The sequence below is a fragment of the Copadichromis virginalis genome, linkage group LG3, assembly GCF_057382275.1.
Source record: "Copadichromis virginalis isolate Kocher_CV1m ecotype Utaka linkage group LG3, C_Virginalis_male_GT1.1, whole genome shotgun sequence".
NCBI lineage: Eukaryota > Metazoa > Chordata > Actinopteri > Cichliformes > Cichlidae > Copadichromis > Copadichromis virginalis.
This window is the reverse complement of record NC_140620.1, coordinates 31731614-31758198: the sequence shown is the minus strand read 5'-3', so window position 1 is coordinate 31758198 and position 26585 is coordinate 31731614. Positions and strand designations below refer to the sequence as shown.

Here is a 26585-nt window from a genome sequence, read left to right as displayed (position 1 = left end):
TTGTTTCACAAGGACAAAAAGGATTTACAAAATTGCACAAGTTCATGGTAATGAAATAGAAGTAAATCTACTTAGTACGTGTATGGAAGTATTTTACAGCATTTCTGCACGACTTTCTACACCACTTGAACTACTTACAGTTATTTTTTTAACTATTATACTTTACAAAGCAGTGCAATTAAAACTTTTGAAAGATATTAATTCCACAGCAGTGTGTCCATAGCAGAGTGGTTTCTTAAATATGGGCCCTTTGCTGAATTTCATCCTTTATTTTTTAGTTAAAACATTAAAACAGACCTACTATACTCATTTCAGCCTCCATGTTTCGATTCTTGGAGTCTCCTACAGTAGTTTTGCATGATGCCCACTTCAAAAATATTCCTTCATTTTTAGCTTTTCTTGATCAATTTTAGCCAATTTTCTTCTGATTGGCAGGCTGGTGGGGCTTTTCCTCACAGCCACAGCTGTGTGCCTGACCATGTTAGGAAGATCCCTTTTCTTTGACGTCATACAAAGAGAACTGAGTGTTTACGGCAGACTTTTGGATCACAGAGATTATTAATCTGACATTTTGTGTTGTCTTAGGTTAGAATAAGAGGTACAGTGATTTGCAGTTATTTTCATTTCAATACATTTTGAAAGCACAGAAATAAGTGGGTAACAATAATGTAAATAACGTAATGTAACAATAATGCAGCTTAAAAAAACCGTTCACTTTGAACCAGCATAGATTTGTTTGTTTTCTAAACACTTAAATTAAAATATATTAAATACACGTCTTTTGTTCCTACTGAGTCACACCTAATAAAACATTAATGTGCTGTCATGTTTGCTGCTTTGAGTCTGTATTATCTAAATTTTAGCAGTTAACTGCAGGCCTACTTGTTGTTCTTAGAGTATTCAAAAGTAGAATGGGAGGCAGAGCCTTCAGTTTTCAGGCCCCTCTTCTGTGGAACCAGCTTCCAGTTTGGATTCAGGAGACAGACACTATCTCTACTTTTAAGATTAGGCTTAAAACTTTCCTTTTTGCTAAAGCATATAGTTAGGGCTGGACCAGGTGACCCTGAATCCTCCCTTAGTTATGCTGCAATAGATGTAGGCTGCCGGGGGATTCCCATGATGCATTGAGTTTTTCCTTTCCAGTCACCTTTCTCACTCACTATGTATTAACAGACCTCTCTGCATTGAATCATATCTGTTATTAACCTCGTCTCTATTCCACAGCATGTCTTTATCCTGTCTTCCTTCTCTCACCCCAACCGGTTGCAGCGGATGGCCGCCCCTCCCTGAGCCTGGTTCTGCTGGAAGTTTCTTCCTGTTAAAAGGGAGTTTCCTTGCTTGCTTGCCTGCTTGCTCATAGGGGTCATATGATTGTTGGGTTTTTCTCTGTATCTATGAAGCGCCTTGAGGCAACTTTTGTTGTGATTTGGCGCTATATAAATAAAATTGAATTGAATTGAACAAGCCCAACATGACAAAATTTGCCACATCTAGTTTAACCCCTACTAACATTTGTTTATGCTGTTAATCACAGGTGAGCAGATCATCCTGTGTGGGCCAAAAAGCAACAATACAGACAGTTCACCTCACTATCGCTGTCACTGATCAAAAATGAGCTTTTCTGACTGATTCAGATGTGAGACCATTGAGATGAAGAATCCAGTCTTTTGGTAACCTTTGTGCTCAAATTGAATAGTTTATAATTAAAGAAGTTATGAGAGAGTATGAACCATCATCAGTGGTCCTCCAACCACACAACCAGTAAGAATGTAACAAAAAATCAGAACAGAAAAATGAAGCAACAGATTTCTGTCCTTATAAGTTATAAGTAAATAAATAAGTAAATGTTATAAGTAAAGCCAGCTGTCTGTAAACAAATGCTAAACTGTTTCTTTGTGGACATTTTCACCCACATCATTCGTAAAGCTTTTATAATGTACTGTTTTGTATAAACATTTGACCTGAAATGTTGGTTGAAAAGTTCAAAGACCACAACGTGAATAATTAATAGTTATGTATCTCTCTCGTAAAGCTCAGATGAGGTTTCCTAATCGTTTCCCACAGTTTTCTATGAACATTTGAACTGAGATGTTGGTCACAGACAACAGCCTGAAAAATTCTTACTTTTGCAGGTGCTGTTTCTGAGCCAAAACTCTCAGTTGTTCCAGATGTGGGAGGAGGACTGACTCTGCAGTGTGAGGCTACAGTGGGGCAAAAAAGTATTTAGTCAGCCACCGATTGTGCAAGTTCCCCCACCTAAAATGATGACAGAGGTCAGTAATTTGCACCAGAGGTACACTTCAACTGTGAGAGACAGAATGTGGAAAAAAAATCCATGAATCCACATGGTAGAATTTGTAAAGAATTTATTCGTAAATCAGGGTGGAAAATAAGTATTTGGTCAATAACAAAAATACAACTCAATACTTTGTAACATAACCTTTGTTGGCAATAACAGAGGTCAAACGTTTACTATAGGTCTTTACCAGGTTTGCACACACAGTAGCTGGTATTTTGGCCCATTCCTCCATGCAGATCTTCTCGAGAGCAGTGATGTTTTGGGGCTGTCGCCGAGCAACACGGACTTTCAACTCCCGCCACAGATTTTCTATGGGGTTGAGGTCTGGAGACTGGCTAGGCCACTCCAGGACTTTCAAATGCTTCTTACGGAGCCACTCCTTTGTTGCCCGGGCGGTGTGTTTTGGATCATTGTCATGTTGGAAGACCCAGCCTCGTTTCATCTTCAAAGTTCTCACTGATGGAAGGAGGTTTTGGCTCAAAATCTCACGATACATGGCCCCATTCATTCTGTCCTTAACACGGATCAGTCGTCCTGTCCCCTTGGCAGAAAAACAGCCCCATAGCATGATGTTTCCACCCCCATGCTTCACAGTAGGTATGGTGTTCTTGGGATGCAACTCAGTATTCTTCTTCCTCCAAACACGACGAGTTGAGTTTATACCAAAAAGTTCTACTTTGGTTTCATCTGACCACATGACATTCTCCCAATCCTCTGCTGTATCATCCATGTGCTCTCTGGCAAACTTCAGACGGGCCTGGACATGCACTGGCTTCAGCAGCGGAACACGTCTGGCACTGCGGGATTTGATTCCCTGCCGTTGTAGTGTGTTACTGATGGTGACCTTTGTTACTTTGGTCCCAGCTCTCTGTAGGTCATTCACCAGGTCCCCCCGTGTGGTCCTGGGATCTTTGCTCACCGTTCTCATGATCATTTTGACCCCACGGGATGAGATCTTGCGTGGAGCCCCAGATCGTGGGAGATTATCAGTGGTCTTGTATGTCTTCCATTTTCTGATGATTGCTCCCACAGTTGATTTTTTCACACCAAGCTGCTTGCCTATTGTAGATTCACTCTTCCCAGTCTGGTGCAGGTCTACAATACTTTTCCTGGTGTCCTTCGAAAGCTCTTTGGTCTTGGCCATGGCGGAGTTTGGAGTCTGACTGTTTGAGGCTGTGGACAGGTGTCTTTTATACAGATGATGAGTTCAAACAGGTGCCATTCATACAGGTAACGAGTGGGGGACAGAAAAGCTTCTTACAGAAGACGTTACAGGTCTGTGAGAGCCAGAGATTTTCCTTGTTTGAGGTGACCAAATACTTATTTTCCACCCTGATTTACGAATAAATTCTTTACAAATCCTACCTTGTGAATTCATGGATTTTTTTTTCACATTCTGTCTCTCACAGTTGAAGTGTACCTCTGGTGCAAATTACTGACCTCTGTCATCATTTTAAGTGGGGGAACTTGCACGATCGGTGGCTGACTAAATACTTTTTTGCCCCACTGTAAGTGTTGGTTCCCTGAGCCTCTGATTACATTTCTTGACAATCAAGGAAGTGAAATTAGTGCTGAAGACCCAAGGAGAAGTGAGGAATCTCCAGGGTGTCTCACAATCACAAGAAGAGTGACTCTGCAGACTGCTACAAAAAGGTTTCATATTATTTTAATATTTAAAGTTTCAGATCTTAGTTCTGGTTTTATGTGGTTCATTTACCTTAGTTGGGTGGGATTGTGTTGTTAAATTATCATCAGTGTACAGAGAGCTTTAATTTTCCAGGACAAAACTATGTGAATAAAACTAAAAGGTGCTTCTTTCGATCACAGAGTCACCTGCAGAGTCCACCATCCGGAGATAACCCAGACCAGGAACTCAGAAATGTACATACCAGGTACACCAGCGCTTTAACACACCTGGATCAGCTGAACTACATAAAACACATATTTTTGTCTATTGTTTACATCCATCTAGCTTTTCTAAAAAAACACTGCAAACTGTACATGTATATGAAAACTGTTTAAAATGTAATTAATTTTAATGTAAGATTTGCTAATTACTGTGTTCTTTAATGTCACTTCTGTTTTAATGTAAATTTTACAAGATGGAAGTTACGTCACCTGTTTGTGTCATTTTTGCAAAATTTTATTATCCTAATCTTCAAATGTTGAGTTTCAGGTGAAAGCCTGAGATCCTGCACTGACATCCTTCGCTGTTGTCGTGAGGATCTTTGTAACAGCAGTCATTGCCTTTTTAGTCAAGAAATGTCAGCGTTATGGTAAGTCTGTTTTTTTAATAATGTGTTTTAAAATTAATTATTTAACTGATTATTTGGCCATCAGAATGTAAATATTAAAAAAACAAAAAACAAAACAGATCTGTTGCAATTATCTCCGTCAAGGAGGTTGTGTTTCTGGTAATGTTTGTGTGCTTTTCTTTCTGTCTGTAAACATAGTAGCTTGAAAAGTTTCTAATGAATTCTGATTAAGCTTTGCAGGCGTCATGTTAACAATCTATTCAAATTCAGCTAACATCCACCAAAGTGTTCAAGGTCAACTTAATGATTTATTGGTCAAAAAAGCTGCGTGACTTAGAAACCACAATTCTTACGAGTGTGGTGTCTATTACCAATGTACAGAAAGCGATTTAAAATAATATTCCTTGGACATATAAAGACTGATATAGGTCAAAAAACTTAAACTTTCATGAAATTGATTTGCCTGAATTTCTACTGCCTTAGTTTGCATTGGCAACATGTACGAAATGATATTAGGATATTGAAAACATCACATTGACCTCTGACCTCACTTTTACATTTCACATCAGCTTTTCGTTCAAACTGTAAGGACACAAAGATATATGTTATATCTTTAAAGAACATATTGTCAAGAGAAAGACAATGAACTGCCCATTAAGTGACAAATATACTGACATGTAATATTATATAATGAGCTCGGGTTAGTTACACATCAGTACATATTGTCAAACATCTACTACTACATAATGTCTGCCCTTCTTACAACCTTAAAGTGAATACTGCTGACATTGTGAGCTGACCTGGTGGAGGTTTGCAGAGATTCTTTTAGTTATTTGCTGGACTGGGTTTGTGTTTTCACTCTATAAGAATGTTAAATGTAGCAATAATGTGGACATCTCAGGATACACCAGATCGTTGTGAGGCAGTTTGTACTGACTAATTTGACACAAAATCAAACCTCTTTTTACATTTAACTTTCTTATTTTTACAAGGACTGTATAGCTACAGTAAGTTCTCAATCAAAACCTCTTCACACTAAAAATCTTTACAATAAACAAATGCAGCAAAGTGCAGACAACAGAGAAAATATATAATTCATACACTAAGAGCAGTAGTGGTAGTTTAGCCAGGACTATCACAAACATATTTGACATTAATTTAGGTATTAGAATAAGGAAATGGGATGTGGTGTGTTGCAAAGTGGCTTGCAGAAGAAGCAGGCCGGGTAAAAGAGCTTAAAAATGTGCTGTAAACAAGATTGACCAATTTGATTAGATAAGTGATCATTTGTTGTAGCCTGGCAGTGACAGCAGGTGATGGTCCTGGATTTTGAGTTAATTTGGCCTGAATTTGTGGCCTGCCTAACCTAATGCTCAGTCTAAATATATTAATTTAAATTATATTTGTGTGTGTGTGTATGTCTGCACTGATCGATAGAATGGTCAAGATTTAAGAAAAAATTGCCAAACAAGTGATTTTTTATTCACTTTTTGTGTTCATACAGTGAGAAGACAAAAATCAGGCCTTGAGAAAGATAAGATGAGTTGTGTTCAACAGTCTAGCCAGCCCTCGGGATCATCACAAAGCACCCCAAACCCTGTTATCCCACCCCCAGCAAAGTCTCCCCACACCATCAGCCACCTGAAACCGGAGGCTTCAACCAACAGAAACCATCCAATCAGCTTAACACAGACCAGGTATTCCACACCTGCCGTTTCAGGACAAAATCCAACATCTGGCACGCAGATAAAAAGAAACAGCTGTGACACTTCTGCTTTTTCAGCAAAGAATCGTGCTGTGTCATTCAGAAGTCCTTCAGATTCAAAAGAAAGAAAACATCTTCCTGTTCAAAAAGCATGCGTGTGTCCTGGTCTGGTGCAGGTGGTGCACATGCGCCTCAGCGCAGCAACACCTTCGCTGACAGGTCTAAACTGCACTACAGTACCCTGATAGATTCATCTGATGTCCGGGGACATCAATAACAAATCAATATAATAGTATTAGATTTAGTAGCAGTAGTAGTTATAATAATGATAGTAATTGTAGTATCAAAAGTTAATAAAATTATTAATGCCACTACATAAAAATACTTCTGAGAAAAATTATAATCCCAAGATGTGAAACGATTCAGTGCAAGAAACAGGTCTGTGACATGCTTTATTTTCTTTATGGATTCATCTTATGATTTTTTTTTGTTTGGTTTTTTTTTTGCTTGTCAAATTATTTCAAGAGTTTCCCAGTCATAACAAATCTCATGCAAAATGACAGATTACTAAAAAAAACTTGGGAAGAGCAGCTAAAGATGAAAATGCGCTTTTTCCCCACATGAAAAGGTTTCTTTTTTAATTTCATTCTCTTTTGGATACTACATCAGTCAGTTTCATGGGAAACCTTACACTTTTACAAATAATTTATCTTTCATTTGTATGTGTATAATGTGTAAAGTAACATACTTGAAGTTGTGTCTCAATATTTTTATTGCTTTTGATTATTCTGATATTGGAATAATACAAAAATATGAAAGACAAAAACACCTTTCATTTTAAGCTTCTTTTAGTTGTATGCATATTGTATGTCCTATCCTTCAGACACTTTAAACTGAGTGTATGTTGACTTTTCCATTTGTATAAAAAAATGAATCAACTTTTTTTTTCTTCCAAACTTAATTTAAAAATCCCATTACAGAGTCACAGCCCTTATCTACCCCAGAATTTTCCAGGGGTTGGCACAAATAAATGGAAAAGAGACAAAATGAAACCATTCCTTTCCTCCTTACAGGAGCCATGGTGGTTTGAAGGAAGCTTCAGTGCTAAATTGATTTCATTCATCTGTAACCCAGAGGTTTTGAAATGAAAGTTTTGTGGAAATATTTAAGCATCTGTTGATCTAAGCGTATGCAAATAAGAACACCGATCCATCACATTAACATCATGTGAAATAAAGAAAGCACATTATACTTCCACCTTTGCTGCTGCTGTGTTCTCCTATAGAGGTCAACTTTTCTATTAAGGCTTGTTTTTGGTCCATGTTTGTCTCTTATAATATCTCTGCTGCTGGACTTTCTGTCTATGTCTATAATTTCTTGGAGACTTAACTGGTCATGAAAAGACAAAGCTGTTTAATAAATGAATAAATCCTGTTGAAACTGTTTTTTTTCCAGCATATTTAAATGAGCAAACATTTTATCTTTGACTCATGTCCCAGTTTTTAATCCCTGTTCAGCGACGATGCCAGACTAGTGGTAACTGCTAGTTTAATGTCAATGGGCTCAACTTACAAGACTGTACATGTTTCATAGGACGCAGAACCAACATAACAAGCTTGTTTCCACCACTGATCAAAAACAACAACAGCAAAAAAAGGAAATTTTGTTTCATAGATGACATTTCTTTATCACAAGCTTCCATAGGCATAGACAAAACATATAAGAGGGAGAAATTTCTTCTCTGCTCTGGACTCTATTCAAAAAGACGAGCCTTGTCTTTGAAAAATGGGGTCAGTGCCTGCCAATGCTTATAAAGATATAAATGTAGGCATACACTTCAGTCACTGACAAAGGAGAGGAACTGTAATGTTAGGTGACAGTAAGTTTTGCAGAGACTTATGTCAGAATTTGATTGCGTCAGACAGACGAGTAACTTCACAGACAGCAGATACTCGGAGTTCATGAACTGTAAAAAAACTGCATAAATATTTTCACATCCATTAGAAAAAAATTATTTTATTGTTATTGGGAGAGAGACAGAGTGAAGTAAAAACTCAGAAACCAGCGAACGACAAAGGTGGCACCGCTGATTAATAGGATTTTTAAACAGTTTCACATTTGCAATCAGAGGAAGAGGATTTAGGAGAAAATTATTATGGTTTCATGTTTAAATTTTTATTTTGAAACGATATTAGGCTGTTTTAAACATACAACACTTATTACAGTAAAACTGATGTTTTACCTCATCCAGTGTCCCTCTGTTTTGTTCCAACCTATGAGTAACTTTTCATGCTGAAAATGATTCACTGTGTGCGATTAACAGGAAACAGCCATCGTATTTTCTCGAAACCATCGACAGCACCTTTGAATGACTGACAGAGGTTAACTCACTCATCACTGCATCTACAGCAGGTCTATGGCCTTTTGGTCAGTGAAGCTGCACAATGGTTTATGTTTGTTTAAGTTTTAATAAGCACTGTAGATGTGACTATAATTGAAATAATAAAAAAGTTAGCAATAATAACGCATTGCTGTTAAGATTTCAAGCTCCGTGAAATTAAAGCTTGGCTTATTTACTCAAAAACAGCGCAACCGTGTGGTAGGATATGATAACTGCATTTTATTATCGACCTCTTGATTTAATATTCAGCTTTTTAAAATTCGGCTTTATATCTAAATATCCTACATTTTTCAGCAGATCAAAAATTTATTCTGCTTGTTCTGGTAATTGTTTATTTTCTTCCTTTTTTCGGTTTTTTTCTTCCTCTTCAAAGGACTTCCATGATATACGCTCTATATAAGACCAGATCCCCAAAGTGAAACATTAGAAAACTACATGCAGTGCACGTGTGGCAGATGTGACCCTGAGTTGGATAATTAGAAAAGGATGGATGGATATACATGTATGTGTGTGTGATACAGGGCTTTAAGAACAGGTACATAACTCAATATGTTCAACACAGAAAGAAATTGGAAGGAACACCAAAGGGGCAAAACACCAGCTCTTGATACAGCTGTTGCTTGGAGTTGCAAGACCAGACTGGTCGTAAGACTGGCTACGGATACCGACTCCAGAATGGAGCAATCTCCACCCACCTCCTCTACATGGATGACAGGAAGCTGTATGCCAGGAGTGAAAGAGACACTGTCATTTGAACTTGAGAAGTGTAGTCAGATGGTAATGAAGACGGTAGTCAGAATTGGGGAGGACTGCACCACCATAAGGCAACATTGCAGACATCGAGGACAACTACAAGTACCTGAGAATCCTACAGGTAAACTGAAACCATGAATAGGCCTCTAGGAAAGCTGCAACCACCAAGTATGTGCAGAGAGTAAAGCAAGTCCTGAGGAGTAAGCTAAACGGGAAGAACAAAATCTGGGCAATCAACACCTACGCAATGACAGTGATCAGATACCTCACCGGGATAATAAGTTGGCCAAATGAGGAGATAAATGCCAGAAACATCAAGACAAGAAAACTCCTGACCGTGCATGGAGGGTTTCACCCAAATTCCAGCGCCCTGAGGGTGTACGCTAAGCGAAGGAGGCCGAGGCTGGTGAGTGTCAGCACCACAGTCCAGAATGAAACAACAAAAAGCAAAGGTCTGTTGTTGTTGCTTTGACATTTTTTATCTGACTGTGTTAATGCTGTCTACATCATCTGTTGGGTGGACCTTTTGTGACCTTTTGTATAGTTGAGAAGACACAGGAGTCTCTTCTTATAATGTGCTCTAAAAAACAAAACAAAACACAGTCTCTGTTAACACATAAAGTTGCCACTTTTACCATATTCAGCATTGCAAAGGAAAATAATGAAAAATGAAAATGCACAGCAAAGGTATAACAGGCTAGAGACTAGGGATGGGTATCGAAACCCGGTTCTTGTTGAGAACAGGTTCCCACTGTTTCAGTTCCTTGGAATTGTTTGACATTTTTGCAAACATTCCCTTATCGATTCCAGTCGCCCCGAATGACGTCACCACATTGCGGAGCGTCATTTACCCGGCAGGAAACATGGTACCTAAGCGGCTCAAACACTCAAAAGTTTGGTTTTACTTTACGAGAACGGATGACAACAGGACAACTTGCAATACTTGCAAAGTAGATATTTCATTTAAGGGAGGAAACACTACGAATATGCAAAAAACACGTGATGACCTTAAATGAATGTCGTGTTTTTAATTCCGCTCCAGACTCGTGAATCTCAACCCAGCAGCAGCGGTAACGTTTGCACGTCCTCTCCCGTTAATGCGGCAGGTAAATAATCAACTAACAGTGCATATTATGTTAGCACGATCTGCCTTATTACAAAACCTGCCATTACTGTGCATTTAGGTGACCGTGATGAGAGAGACAGACAGAGTCTGGATCAGATGCTGGCAGTTCTCGCTGCAGTCTACCGGTAGCGTCTCCTTTCAGGCCAGGATAGACGAATGTCACCGAGCAGTGACTAAGTTTGTGGTAAAAGGCTTGAACCCATTTGCCACAGCAGATGCCCCGATTTAAAGTGAACGTGTTTAATTGTAGGCAGGACATTACTGGATATTCTTGTGTAATTGCTACAGAATAATTTATGTTATACTTTGTTATTGCTACAGAAGAATATTTATTTTATTATTTTACATTTACAATTTTTTTTCCTGGGGCCCCTTTGACACCCCATGGAAGAGCCGTAGGCTGGATCTCTTAAGATCTCACTGTTGGGTTTGTAAGGCCATGTTACTCCTAAATTTCTATCTTGTTCAAAGAGAAGATATAAAACAAAGTTCTAAGCTAATCGACCTTAGTGTTCTCCTTTTTTAAAAAGAATCGATAAAGAATCGAATCATTAAACAGAATCAAAAATGGAATCGGAATCGTGAAAATCTTATCAATACCCATCCCTAGAGACGTAAAGAAGTGTGTCCGTGTAATGAGCACTTTCACTTTAATAGAATCAGTAGCCACATTTTATTGAGATCACTGGTATCTTATCTGGATGAATCATTTGGTTTGTATCGATAGCATAAAATACAACAATATGAATGTTAAAGTTGTTGTATTCAGTCATATTTCTTTTATTAACAGATTCAGATGTGAACATAATCACACGGGCTATATTGTCAGCAAATAACATAAAGTGCTACTACATGAGTTACTTCTCACACACAAATTTTCTGTAGACTTCATCTTGAAATGCACTGACTGATATGAGCTGTCAAATGACTGTACTGCTGTTGTTTGAGTGTAAACAGGAAATGACCAGAGCTTCAAAATTACAGTAACTTAGCATGACTTCATGCAATGCACAGTAACAAAGCATGTTTCTTGGCTTTTGTTTTTTTGTAGGTTTACCAAAAGTTTCATGGCATTTACTGTAAAAATTGTGGTAAAGATTAACAGTAAGGTTATTTTAAAAGCACAAGCTATCAGGTGATGATTCCTTTGTATCCCTTTTTTGTACTAAAAATAAATTGTGGTTGTGTTTCTTCTTCTCCTTTTTTTAACTGATGTTCCCATAACTGTCACTCAGTCCTCTTGAAAAACTTAAAAAGGTTTGCAAGATGTGTTTGTGTTCTGCATGCATGTGACTCATGCTGTGTGACAAGTTTGAGAAATCTGCCTCACATGACCACACAGGATTTCCTTAAGTGCTGTTAATGTTGTGATAAATAATATGATAGCGTTATGTTCTCATCGGCCTCCTGATTTAATCTTGAGATTTTTTAAGGTTTTCTGGTTACATCTACAAATATTATACTTTTTAATCAGCAGCTCAATAATTGGTTCTAGTTGTTCTGGTTAATAGTTTCTTTGAGGGACATGTGCCCTGTTAATTTTATATAGGAGACCAGACCTCAAAGTCATCTAATGTCTTTGTCTAATATCAAAGACATTAGATGACTACTTACAATGTGGATGTGGTTTGTGGCTGTGTTGTACATCCTTTTGTTGTTGCTTTGAGTTATATTTGTTTGCAGACTTTATGCTAAGGGGAAGGAAGGAAGCCGAGGACTAGTACGTGTCAGTACCACTATTCAGCATGACAAAGAGCAACAAAGAGCAAAGATTTGTGTGAATGTGTTAATCCTGTCTACATCATCTGCTGGGCGACCTATTTGTGTCTTAAATTTGGGGGTTTGTGTCTTTAAGATATTCCTTTTAGCTTTTTTTTTTTTTTTTTTTTTTTGAGACACTGGACGATTTCCCAAAGGGTTTCATATGAAATGTGATGTGAATTAGAAAATTACAATCTATGATAACAAGTTGTCAGTTTCAGCACATTCAGCATTACAAAACTACTTTTGTAGCTGTTTGTATTGTTTGGCATGATGAAAGGAAGCACTTTCAGTTCACTCACTCACTGTTTGACTTGAAGCAGCAGACCTTATTGTCTTTTTTGAGTTTGTTTTCATTTAGCCAGATTTATCTTGTACTGCATTTGAATCTTATCTGGGTGTAGTTTAAGAGAGCACAATGACTATGATCTCCTAAACTACAAATACATTAAAAAACCAAACAAGAGTGCATGATGACATTCACACCGTCATGAACCCACCCACTTCCCGTTTTGTGAATGAGATACTACAGTTGGAACTGTTGCACATCATTATGCCTCAGGCTGCCCTCTAGAGAGGAAGCATGGAGCAGGTTAACAGAGTTCGGGTCCTTTTTCAGTCCTTATTTCACACCCGTGGATCCGGCAGGTCGTTTTTCTGTGCTTGGGCCACGCACGTCCTTGCGTTCCTTCTCGCTGTGGTCCTATCTTCTTGTAGAGGTAGGATTTCTACAGTCCCGTGGGAGTGTTTTGTGTCGCGTGACTTTCCCAAGAATTACTGTGCAGATCACACGAGAATGTATTTGTTAGAAAATCAGCTGAAATGGAGAGAATATCAGCGTAGTAGCTGCCTCTGCCCGTTGTCCATTTATATGCCCATATACAGTGGACTACACGGTTAATGGTTAATTCTTTGTATCTTGTTTTATTTAATCTGAAAAAGTCAGTGATCACTGTCACCCTATGTTTTTATTACCACTGTTCATTTTAAAGCTCAGTTTTTACATCCTTACGATGTGACTACAGCCCAGCTCATGCAGCAGTATATCAATGACTAAACTTATATTGTGGATGGATTATCTCAGCTGTTCTGCTGCTGCACCTCTTAGATATGACTGTAGTCATTACTGCTCTCACTACTTGTTTCAACTTCTATTGACTGTGTGTTTGAGGTGGTTTCAATCAGGCAGAACTGAAAACACATCCACACTGTTTCATGGTTTCTGGTAATATTTGTGTAAAAGGTGATATGCCTAGCAGGTTTTTACAGTTAATGCTTGACTTTCATTTTTAAGAAACAAAAAAGGAGAAAAAAAAGGTTGTAAATCTGAGGACATGGGGCACCATGCATTGTTTTCCCACACACCTATGCAACCGAACTTCTTTTTGCCCTCCTTAAGAAGAATGGCAGTCCCATAACACCGTCACTTTTCAGGCCAGGAAGGCCATATTATCTTTAATATGCTGTCTGTGGTTGATTCACATATTGTACGTCCATGTGACTGAACCATGTGATGCACTGTGCTGGCTGTTTATTTATTACATTTGTCTTGCACGGAGCCATAAAAACTGAAAGGAAGTACTTCTACATTAGTTCATTTATTATAAGAACACAAACCAACAATCAAATTATCTTATAAAGGTACCAAAAAGGATGTTGCTTTACTTTTTTGTGCAACATTTCTTTAGACATCATCTTGTAAGACAGTGATTGATATCAGCTGTCAAATTTAGGTGTTACAGGAAACAACTACGGCTTTAGAAATAACTTACTGTGACTTCATGCAATGCACAGTAACTAAGCACATGTTTCATGCTTCTTTTTGTATGTTTACCAAGAGTTTTGGTATATTTACTGTACAAATTGCACTAAAGATTTACAGGAAGGTGGTTTTAAAAGCACAAGCTGTGAGGTGATCATTCTTTTGTATCCCTTTTTGTGAGCATTAAAAATAGATTGCAGCTGTGGTTGTTTTATTGTATAGATGTGTTAACTGTCATTGGGTTCTGTTGAACAAGTTGCAAGAGATTGCAAGCGTTTGTGTTTGCATGCATTAGAGTCATGCTCTGCACCAAGTTTAAGATCTCAGTCTCACATGACTACACAGGATTTCCTTTATTGCATAAGCTATGACAAAAAAAGTGGAAGTAGATGACATTTTAACTTTACAAGCATGACTTTTAAATCTGTCTGTACTGAACACATGCCAAGACTTTTTTCTGACTTTCTTCAACACCTTTAACCTCCGCAGGTCAAAATAACACAAAAACAGCAACTGATGCATTTTACAACACGGTGCATCTCTTCTGCCCACTTAAAGATGCCACACATTACTTTCTAACAAGTGTGTGTGCACAGGAAAATGGTGTGCACACACACACTTCGTCCTATCTATATAGGCCTATTATGTTTTCACTGTAAGAGTCCAACATTTTAGTTAAAAGAAGAGGGGGGGGGGGGGGGGGGGGGAGAGAGAGAGAGAGAGAGAATATGAAGAATGAAAGGTGGTTAGTCGAGCTGATATACCTGTGCAGGTACAGAAGACCAGATTATTTTAGACAGTTTGCCTGAGGAATGGAGGAGAAGTGTACAGGTACCAAGCAGTTTCATGTTTTGATATAATAATGGCATCCATTGTTCTGGGAGAAAAATCATCCCACTGTTTGCTTTTGGGCTTTCAAAGCTTTAATGTTTACGCCTGTAAACAATGTTGTATTTTTGGAGCCAGATTTGACCAAATTGTAACCAAATTTGATTGCTAAATAAATGCTAAATAGTTTATTGTTTAGCAAAGTGCATCAATAAACTGTATTACACAATAGGTATTTGAGGGATAAATGCCCTACAAGAAGCCAAAAGGTCTTCTTTATACAATTACTTCAACTGAGTCCTAGCCTATTGGAAATAGCTGCCAGTGTTGGCACACCCATCAAAGTAGGCTCAACTGCAAAAGTTAAACCTCAACAAAATTTCAATGAGTGAAAATAATAAATACATAAAAAAAAAATCACTCCCGCTGTTGTCATGTAGAGATGTACTATCTACAGAGGCTAAAGCTGGTTTGTCTATCAAGCTGTAAACAAATGTTTTAACTTGTTTTAATGTTGTTAACTTGGGTGTTTTGAGTTCTATAGCATTGAGAAATACTGTTGCTGCACATGCAAACTATATTAGTAGATCCAGTTCTTTGACTGTAGGAAAAACACAGCAATTAGTTGCCACACATATTCTGTTTTTTTTTCTTATTCACAGGAATAATGTTAGTGGATACTGGACCAAAGATCGTTGCCTTTGTCGGTGAAACTATCCTCCTGCCCTGCATCACCACCATCAACAGTGAGGTGCCAACAGTGGAGTGGACTAAAGAGGGTCTGTTTCCAAACACTGCCTTCCTGTACCGGGATGGATTTGAGACCTTTGAGATGAAGAATCCAGTCTTTCAGTACCGAACAAACCTCATCATGCACAAACTTCACGATGGAAACCTGTCAATGGTGATATCCAATGTGCAGCTAAATGACAGTGGAAACTACCAGTGTGCAATTCGAGAAACAGGAAAAAAGAAAGTCATCACAAGGCTGGAGCTGTTTGTAGGTACGTTAACTCAAAGTGCAGTGCTGTATTTATCCTTTCCTCCACTTTGGAGGTCAGCACAAGCCTCACATTTTGGTTTAGGTTTCCCTAAAGACTCCGAGGAGGGTGTGAGGAGTGCACAGATTTTACTGTGAATGTCAGATTAAATGATTTATTATTTAATGAAATAGTCTGAGGTTTTCTCCTTTCTATTCTTTATTCTAAGCAAAGGTAACCAATTATCTGCAGATGTTTCCCAATCGTCTTTGCCAAATGTTCTTAGGAGAACATGCAGATTCTTTAATGATTTCTATGATCCACAAACCTCAGATAATATTTGACATTAAAGTATTTTCCACAGTGAAAATTTTTGTAATAATGTTTGCTTGAAGGTTCAAAGGCCACACCCTGAATAATTCTTGTTTTTACAGGTGCCGTTTCTGAGCCGAAACTCTCAGTTGTTCCTGGTGTTGGAGGAGGACTGACTCTGCAGTGTGAGGCTAAGTGCTGGTTCCCTGAGCCTAAGATTACATTTCTTGACAATCAGGGAAATGAGATCAGTGCTGAAGACCCAAAGAGAGATGGAAACTCCCCAGGGTGTCTGACAGTTACAAGAAGAGTGACTTTGCATACTGCTACCAACAGGTTTAATATCATTTTAATGCCTAAAGTTCAAGACCTCAGATCTCATTTTATCTGTGTCATTTACTTCATCCAAATGGGAATGTGATATCAAGTCATTGTATCAGTGCAGTCATGCCTAAGCTATGACAAAAGTGCACATCAGTTTTCTTTTTCCAGGACAAAACTGTGAATGAAACCTAAAGGTGTGTCTTTTTAATCACAGGGTCATCTGCAGAGTCCAGCAGCCTGAGATAAACCAGATTAGGGACTCAGAGTTTTACATACCGGGTAAGCTTAACACCTGAATCAGCTGGACTGCATAAAACATATATTTCATTATTCTTTTGTAATGATTCTAAATGTTACATTTTGCAGAATAAAAGTGCATCAAAAAGCACCTTCAAAAAATAAATTATGCCAGTGTCTCTTTGTGTAAAATGATCTTGATTTTCTCATTGAATCTCTTTTTTTAATCATTTCAGATGAATATCTGAGATCCTGCACTCTAAACATCGTAATCAGCGTTGCAGTGACGATCCTTTTAGTCACAATCACCTGTGCACTCGTATACTTTATTGTCAAGTGCTGTTGCTCCTCTGGTAAGTCATTTTGTGCCTTTGTTTTTAACTACTTCTAATTATTTGCTAATTAATTAGACAATTTATAAAATGGACAGAATGTTGTCTCCAGAAGTTTAGCTGCTTTAGCGTGGCAAGGTATGGTGGGAGAACACGGAGCTTCCAAGTTTAGCAGATATATTCAGCTGTGGTCTGTAGTAATGGCACATGAAGCAACTATCAGTACTGTGTGCGTCAAACATTCAACACGTCCAAACATAATTCTAGCACAGAGATTCCAGATGGAAACTGTATTCAACACTCACATGTATAACAACTTTAACAATTACACAAGGTTTATAATTAGCATTAACTAGCTTAGTAGCTTACATAGCGTATTAGCGTAAGATAGCATTAGCATAGTCACGAGGGAACAAATACACACAAAAGCATTGACTTACACAAAATCATGTAAACAGGACCCACCTTCTGGCATTCAGACACAGCAATAAAACAAGAACCCACAAGTTGCTGGTGAGAGGACACAAGGAAAAAATGCTGGCTATCAGCAGCTTCGAAAAGCAGTTTTCAAAGCCCACTGTGAGCATCAGAGCTTTTGTTTTGCTTGAAGAGTCCAGAAATGTATATGTTAAACATCAAATGAGTCAAGGAGAAACAGCATTTTCATACCGTTATAAATAAAAACCTTGATACTGTCTAAAATATTGAAATAGTTATTTGTAAGTAAGTAATTTTAATGTCAAATTGCTGACACAATAGCAAATTGTCTCATAATTGCCCCCAAAACATTTTTGTTGGGTTCAAATAAAGATGAATGCTATTGTAACTAAAATGCTTATATCTTACAGTTGGAGTTTTCCAAATTTTACACACACAAAAGAAAATGGAACTGTGCCCTTACCATTGTTATAGTTACTAGTTACTTCTTCAAAAAGGTAATTGAGTTAACTGAGTTACAATATTCTAAAAGTAATTAATTACTTGAAAAGTAACTATTGCATTACTACTAAAAAACGTTTAACCCTCTGGGGTCCAGGGTATAATTGGCCATTTTTAACTGCTTTTGATTTTCCCCACATTTCACCTTTAAAAACTATTTACTTTGCCTTGTTTGGCCTATCAACACAATTTAAAAACTGGTATCTATCACCTTGTTGCTTTGTCTTTAAGTGGTCATGTGATTGGCTAACCACGACTACTTTATTCTTCCTCAGTCAAACAGCAGCACTCATGCGATTGTTTTGCCCCGAGCTCCAGGTGTTGTGCTAGACAGTGATCGTGATTACCGTCCGCGGGAGCGTGCAGCTGCTTAAAGCTGTACCGCCCAGATTACTTACGTAGTCTGTTACTTCCGTGCAACTGATATAAGATGCGGTAAGCTGAACACAGCTTCAACCGTCTGTTTGTTGAAAAATAGTAACGGACTGCATTTTCTTGTTAGTAACGGTAACGGCGTTGTAACGATAGGAATAGTAATTAGTTAGATTACTCGTTACTGAAAAAAGTAACGCCATTAGTAACGCCGTTATTTCCCATCACTGGCCCTCACTACTAAAGAAACAGCTAAAAGCAGCTTTCGTTCATTAAAATAACCTTGTTAATCAGAGCAAATCCCAAAATATGGGGTCACTCAAGTGAAGTAGAACCTGGATTTGCTATGAAATTCAGAGAATTAACACTGAAATTATTAGAGATGGACCGATCCGATATTACGTATCGGTATCGGTCCAATACTGACCTAAATTACTGGATCGGATATCGGAGAAAAATAAAAAAAATGTAATCCGATCCATTAAATATCACGAAAGCACCTCACAAAACTTGCAACACGCCGTAACTCACCTCAGAACGTTAGCACGTCGAAGCAGTATGCATCACGTGATAGAGCGGCTGTCGCATGCGGGACCTGTCGGTGGTCTGGATAGCATGTGGAGCTTCGCTAGCAACCCGGCATTTCATCTCCGACAAAGTTATCCCCGAGAGAAGTAAAGCAAGTGTGTAACGGTGTGTTCACACCGAACGCGATGGACGCGAATAGAGCGTCAGGTTTACATGTAAAGTCAATGGAAAGGCGCGATGACGCGCGATTGCGGGTCCCGCGAAAATTCGGAAGCAGATTTGCGTCGCGAAAACGCCAAAACGCGTGAAACGCGCGTCAGTGCAGCGCGTCTGGCGCGTTTGACTCGCGAATAAAACCACGCGCGTGAGTTTTTGTGTTGCATTTTGTGCATACGCGCGTTTCGCGTCTACCGCTCGAGTTGGAAAAATCTGAACTCCAGCGTCAAATCGCGCCGCGACAACCAATCAGGAGCCTGGTGACGTGGCTGTTACCTAGGTCAAAGGGGCAGATCCAGCCAAAGCCTTTCATACTTCAATGGAGGGGAAGGCTAATCAATGCGGTAGCAAACAACTCGGAGCTGTACAACACCAGCTGCTTTCAGTACCGAGACAGGAATAAAAAGGACCGAGCTTGGAGGAAGATATGTGAAGAGATCGGGCAACCTGGTAAGTTCATTCATTTCTCTTTTGAAAGTTTTCACTGACCCGGGGAAGCCGCACAAAAGCTAGCAAGCCACCGCTATTTTCCCACTGACGTACAAATACCGTTCTGCTTTTATGCATGTTGTCATATAGGAATATATATTTTTTATTAATAAACAGCACACAGTGGTCCCGCTCATCCGTCACTGCTTCGCTTTTTCGCTGATTTTTTATTGCACAGTACAGCATTGCATTCTGCAGCCTGATTGACAAATCTCCTCCGTGTCGTGTCTCCTGCGCTTGCCAAATTTATCACGTTTGGTTTTGATAACCATCGCGTCCAATAGAAAAAACAGCACAAAAACACCCATAACTATGAGCCTCATTCGGAAATAGACACCTGCACCGTGAGGGAAAAAGGCGCACGAAAGTGGCGGGCAGATGAAGACAAACCGCGGCATAATAATACTTTTACGTTTTGCAATCTACAAAGGTTTGCACTTTGAGAATCAATTGTGAGAACTGTGACCAATGTTCATGAGTGTGGGGAAAACAGTGTATAAAGTGCGTGGCCAGGGGCTAGTTATTCTGAGAACCCCTGCAATAAATGAGGGACCACTGTCTACTCTACGATTATTATATCCAACCTGTTAACATTTAATACTGTATTGATAGAACGAACTGATTCTGCAGCAGAGCATACCCAGTCCCTGAGCTCCTGCTGCTGCACCCACAGATATGTACAGCAAGCACTGATACCTTTTTAGTCGGTGGGATTGCCTTGTGATCACCTTTACTAAATATCTACAACCAATCTGATTATATCCTGTTATTGTTTTTTTTTTTTTTCAATGTTGAAATTAAAATCTAGTAGCAGCCTTCTCATTTCTTTGTGTTTTGTGCTGTTTTACAGGCCCACAGAGGAGGACGGCTCCGAGGCAGATGAGGGACGGGTCCCAGGACGGTCCATCGGCGGTGGAGCTGGCCATCCTGGAGTCCCTGAAGAGGCCACACCAGTCTCCAATGGAGCATTTCCTCCTCAGCCTTGTTCCTGCTCTGGAGAGCAGCTGGTCCTTTTTATTCCTGTCTCTCTGTAAATACTTATATTTTATATATTTATGTTTAATGTTTTTCTGTTTGAGACTTTTAATATTATTTCAAATAAATTTTTATAATGACTAATGTCTCAGTTCTACTACACAGCAAATGTTGGCACACGACTTGACACATGTAGAATTTATTTCATATTATACTAATGACAAAATATACTGATACAGTGGGATGCAGAAGTTTGGGCAACCTTGTTAATAGACATTATTTTCCTGTATAAATCGTTGGTTGTTACAATAAAAAATGTCAGTTAAATATCATACAGGAGACACACACAGTGATATTTGAGAAGTGAAAAGAAGTTTACTGGATTTACAGAAAGTGTGCAATAATTGTTTAAACAAAATCAAGCAGGTGCATCAATTTGGGCACCACAAAAAAGAAATGAAATGAATATTTAGTGTATATCAATGTGTGTGTCTCCTATATGATATATGGGGTGCCTTTGTCTGGACGTGCTTCCCATCCAGAGCTGCACAGCACAGAGGAAAGTTCCAGCGCTCCTGGAATCCCTCTGTGATGGACCGCCAGTCTCCAGGTGAAGGCACAGCCATGAAGTCGTCCACTAGACAGTCCCAGATGGACGTCGCTGCCTGGGGGGTGATCTGGCTCACCGTGGACACACCGACTCTGAAACTGAACGCGATGGTCCTGAAGGAGTCCCCGGTGACAAGGAACCTGGACAAAATTGTTCAAAATCAGTATTATGTGTACTGCAGTTACAAAATACATTATTCAAATTCCAAAATACTTTTGTGATGTCAGATATAAATCACAAAACATGAATCTTACATAAAACCTTTTGTAATTATAAGGATAATTACAAAATGTATATTAGATAATATCTAAAACAGTTGTGTTTTGTTTTAACTTTAACATATCATAATTTGATTGGTAGCAACTTTCACAACTACAGTGAGCCAATCACTCATAATTCCTAAACATGTCAATCAGGTAGGAATGAAGTAAAACATTAATAGAAATAAAGAGTTGTGTGTTGACATGTAGCCCTTTCCTTGCTTAAATCATTAATATTTTTGAAAAATTAATCTGTGATAAGACAGCTTATCAAGATAGAACCATGTAACTAGAGATGAACCAAACTGTTCAGTTTTATCTAACTCTGTTTTAATAAAGGCTGTGACCCCTGCTATAGAGTCTGACAGCTGCAGGGATTATATACAAATATTCAACTATCCCAGAATTAAACCAGGTCTAAATAAAAAGGAGTGAGTATCACTACAAGGTTAACTCAGTGGTGCTAATGCTACAGTTTGATATCAGCAAACACCGAGCGCATACATTGATGTGACACCACAGCCATGCTATCATGCAAACACTGATAACAGCATAAATCGAATTAAATCGGGGCTTGATGAGAGCTTCTGAGTATCACTAGAAATATTATAAAGAGTCGTCTCTGTACCACAGTTTGCTTTCAGTAAACACCGACAGCATTCACTGTTAGCATAGCACATCCATGTTAGCAGTGTATAACTGGATGGATTAGCATATTAGCACAGATATCAATAAAGGACTACCGTATTAAATAGTTTTACTAACCTCAGGCAGACGGACAGGCGCTCTGCAGGTGGGATTGAGCGCCTGTAGTTGGTGTCTAGGCGGGCAATGCTGGGACCGACGAGGGAAAGCAGGTCCTCAAACTGGCCGAGTGAATGACGGTGATAGCGCTGGAATCGGCCGTCATCCAGGCGCAGCTCCTGGAGCAAGTGGTGAAACTCACCAAACTGCTCATGCCTCTGGAGGACCTGATGGACCCAGGTACGGCGAGGATGTCCTTTACGCCGCTACTCTGCTCTCCACAGTACATAGAGAAGGGAGACTCTCTCTTCAAGCGCTAGCTCGATAGCTGCCATCTTGCAAAAATACCGGTCTGGCACAACTCCCTCCCACATTCCTCCCACATTTCTGGTTCACGCGCGTCAAAATATGATATTTTGACGCGCGATGGATTTTTCTTGGACACGCGTTGAGACGCGAATGTACACGCGTCAAATTAGGGGCGTTTGGGGCGTTTTATTCGCGTCCATCGCGTTCGGTGTGAACACACCGTAAGTCCATCTCTGAATGTTTGTAAAGCATTCCCACGTTAAGCTTAACGAGCGACTGCCTCTCGCTCTCCGGCTGCTGCTTCAATCGTGAAACTGCTTAAATGATCAGCTGATCGGCTTTTCTGTCGCGAGTCCGTCTCTCTTGTTTGTTTTTGGCCCACTTTGCACCAGAAAGAGGAAACCAGCGGCTGAACAACAGCAGCACGTTTAAGCTTGATAAGCTGTTGTTAGAATTTATTTAATATTACTTTCTACACCAGGATCTTTTTCTACGTAGCTGACGGCTGGTAACTGTGCAGGGGTGGATCTAGCAAAGTTTAGCCAGGGGGGCCGATAGGGCATTAACTGGAAAAGGGGGCACAAAGACATACTTTTCTTTCTTATTCTCATTTAAAATGTCTGGCTGTTATTAAATAATTATCTGACACCCAAAGTTTTAATTTGATGTAAAATGAATAGAAGTCAATTACTGTATATAGTGACTATTAAGTCTAATATATATACCCTAGTAAGCTATAGTACTTTTTACTTTGGGAAGGTACCATCTGTGCAGTCTGCAATTTTGTTGAAGAAAGATGTTGAATCTATTTAATATTTCTTGAAAAATAATTGATTTCTGTGCATTTTTTTTCACACTGCATCAAATTAAGGTTGATTACGTCGTCGATTAAGCATCATGAGGTGGAGCGTGAGGGGTGGTTCCCTATTTTTTATTTATTTATTTTTGTTGTTGCTGGGAGTTGGAACCCTATTAGTTAGGTTGCTTAATATTTACGCTAAGTACTCTTTAAAATACCAGAATAGGGAGGATGGTGTAGGTTTAAGTTTATTAGATTGATCAGTATTGCTGAACTATGAAATATTTTTTTTGTATACAGGTATAACAGAATAGCTTTAGTGTAGTTGTTGTTTTAAACTTGAGTATGAACTTGCAGACTTGCAAAATGCAGCAAGATATTTAAAAAAAAACAGTTTTGTTGATTAAAAAACACTATATCGGATTCATATCGGTATCGGCAGATATCCAAATTTATGATATCGGTATCGGTATCGGACATAAAAAAGTGGTATCGTGCCATCTCTAGAAATTATGGTAAAAAGATGCAGTAATGTGCAGGTTTTAATGTGGACAACAGAGGAATACAGCAGTGGTAGTTCAACTGCAACTGCTTTAATTAAAGGAAAGTTATTTTCATTTGGGGGCATTTATTTATTTGTTTGCATGGCTACTCTGATGTCCTCATCCTTTTATGCATTTATGTGAACAGGCGGGGAAAGACAGAGCAGAGACATAACACAAAATGCAGGAACTCACATGTAGGTGGTCTGCAAGCTGCAAGATAGCTTGCAGAAGAAGCAGCAACTGCAGATAGAGTAAATAAGCTTAAATAACATGCTATAAATGAGATTAGCCACTGAAGGATATTAGCAACTGCCTTACCTAATGCTTAAGGTTAGTGCATTCATGTATATCAGGTATACTATGTTTTCTTTTGTGTGGGGTGGCTGTAGCTCAGGTGGCAGAGCAGGTCAGCCACTAATCAGAAGGTCAGTGGTTTGATCCCAGGCTGCCTCCTGGCTGCATCCCAAATATCCTTGGGCAAGATACTAACCCCGTGTTTGCCTACTGGTGGTGGTCAGAGGGCCCGGTGGTGCCAGTGTCCGGCAGCCTCGCCTCTGTCAGTGCGCCCCAGGGCAGCTGTGGCTACAATGTAGCTTGCCATCACCAGTGTGTGAATGGGTGAATGACTGAATGTAGTGTAAAGCGCTTTGGGGTCCTTAAGGATTAGAAAAGCGCTATACAAATGCAGGCCTTTTTTTTCCCGCTTTGTAATAGAAACAGGGAAATGTCAGGAAAACAAAATGCTAACTGTGTGTTTTTTTTTTTTTCTTTTGTGTGTGTATTTCTACAGTTGGAGGACAGAAACCGAGTGTTAATGGAGAGAGCATCCACCAGCTACCGAATGAGATGAATGAAAGCACACCCAGTCCGGACACACCCCCCAGCGAGTCATCAAATGACTCCACATCCTCACCAGGTATCTTAAATCCCAGTAATCCATCAAGACAAAAGTCTCCTCAAAACAACAACAACCTCAAACCAGAGACTTCAACCAGCAGCAGCCGTCCAAACTCTGACAGATTATCAAAGACCACAGGAGGAGATTCAGAACCTGCCGGTTCAACACAATATGCAGCAGCCAGCTCCCAGACGCAGAGAAGCAGTCAAGACAGCAATTCTGCTCTTTCAACAAACAGCGACGATGTGTTTTCCACTTCTCCTTCACACTCAAAAGAGCTTCCTTTTGTCTCAAATGCTCGTCGTGGAAGCACTGCACGGCCTCAGCGCAGACATACGCACTCTCCAGAAGCAGAGCCGCTCATCTCGATCTAGACTGGAACTGAAATACGAGGATGTGGCAACTTTTACAATTGGACAAAAAGAAAGTAAAATGCTGATGTCAGCTGACAGTCAAAGGAGAGTCGGTCATGCAGTTCGAGTTTTACTTTCTGTCGACTGATTTTTTCAGTCATGTTTAATCATTCAGCAGAGACGGCTGGATACAGTCCATTTTTAATATATTCCATAACACATAGTCTAAAAAGTACTAGTAAGTAAGTAAATGCTTTCATGTTAATATATGGTATCATTTTCTGACTCACTAGTAGCACTGAATAACTATTATCTTCACATGGTTATCTTGGTGTGTCAGTATGACGCTGCCTGAGTGCTCGTCAAGATAAACCTCCAACACAGATGGTAGGTTAGAGGTAGATGTATTATTTTATGATTCTTTAATAATCAAGCTAACGGGACTTTTGAAATAAGCTTTTTCCTTATTTCTTGTTTGTTTAACTCCCTAAAAACAACAACAAGAACTTTCTTGTTTTGTTATGTTGCACTTTTCTCATGTTGTTCTTTTTTGCACAGTTGTTTCTGTGATTTTACAGGGAGGGCTGTGTAAGGTTTTCTTACTGCTAATCCTACATATCAACATCAGCTTTACCATTTATCAGACCCTTGAAACTTGGAAGCTTTAAAGCTAACTTTATTCCACTTTGAACTACCTTAAGATTGTGATTTTGTGATTTTCAATAATATTTGTTATGGAGTTTTTACAGGTTTATTATATAGTTCTTTTTATTTTCTGGTTGTGTAAAATGAGCCTTAAGAATAAACTATTTTGGCTTTTTAAAACTGTTTTTGTCCGCATTTAATAAAACAGACCTTGTTTCTGACCCATATTTTCACAGCTGGAGGAAGAAAATCAAAACAGTTAAAGTATTTAAAACAAGTCCAGTTTTTTGTTTTTTGTATTTATTATATTTTGTATTTTTTTCTTCCTTCTCCTTTTCTTCACAGCATTGTCATGTTACAATATTTATAGATGTCTAACCCTCTCAAACTGCAAAAAAAGAAATGAACTACAGAACAAAATGAAAATATCTGGAAATCTGCAGCTTAAGGATTAGGATGAGGATCCAAAACTACACACTGTAGCTTGTCTGCCTGCCACTGTTTATTGCACTTCTTAATAATGACAGATGTCAATACACTGTCAGGAAGTACATGAATAATCTTAGTGAGTATAGACAGTGACCATCATAACAATATCTGAACATTGGGCCACATTGGCCATATCACCTCCGCCTTTTGTTCAGGTTACACACACACATATCACTTGCATCACTAAATACAATATACTATAACTCACAGCAAGCGACTAACAAATAACCATTCATTATTGGTTACAGCATTTGCATCTCCTCTTACCTCAACAAAACATAGAAAACACAACTGAAAACATTCATGAGCCTGTTTAACTTTAATGTCACGAATACTTTT

General features: G+C 38.9%; 1 protein-coding gene and 2 long non-coding RNA genes across 3 annotated transcripts; 2 read left to right on the top strand and 1 right to left on the bottom strand.

Moving 5' to 3' along the window:
• The first annotated feature begins 12883 nt into the window (after positions 1 to 12883).
• LOC146714088 (butyrophilin subfamily 2 member A1-like) lies at positions 12884 to 25900 on the top strand. The gene is made up of 6 exons (XM_085450694.1): positions 12884 to 13019; positions 15553 to 15894; positions 16305 to 16518; positions 16721 to 16785; positions 16980 to 17096; positions 24652 to 25900. The coding sequence occupies exons 1-6, from the start codon at positions 12884 to 12886 to the stop codon at positions 25131 to 25133; spliced, it is 1356 nt and encodes a 451-aa protein (XP_085306820.1). The 3' UTR covers positions 25134 to 25900.
• On the top strand, positions 19077 to 20738 carry LOC146714090 (uncharacterized). Its single transcript, XR_014918771.1, has 2 exons — positions 19077 to 19580; positions 20470 to 20738. It is a non-coding gene; the product is annotated as an uncharacterized LOC146714090 (long non-coding RNA).
• LOC146714089 (uncharacterized) lies at positions 20778 to 22568 on the bottom strand. Its single transcript, XR_014918770.1, has 2 exons — positions 22230 to 22568; positions 20778 to 21344 (listed from the first exon to the last, which is right to left on the bottom strand). It is a non-coding gene; the product is annotated as an uncharacterized LOC146714089 (long non-coding RNA).
• Positions 25901 to 26585: the final 685 nt, after the last annotated feature.

Bases quoted from the DNA above. Each gene is read 5' to 3' on its own strand.
- LOC146714088 (XM_085450694.1), top strand. From the start codon at position 12,884: ATGGAGCAGGTTAACAGAGTTCGGGTCCTTTTTCAGTCCTTATTTCAC. The intron at 13,020-15,552 runs GTAGGATTTCTA...TCTTATTCACAG, and splicing joins GGTCCTATCTTCTTGTAGAG to GAATAATGTTAGTGGATACT. The intron at 16,786-16,979 runs GTAAGCTTAACA...TAATCATTTCAG, and splicing joins CTCAGAGTTTTACATACCGG to ATGAATATCTGAGATCCTGC.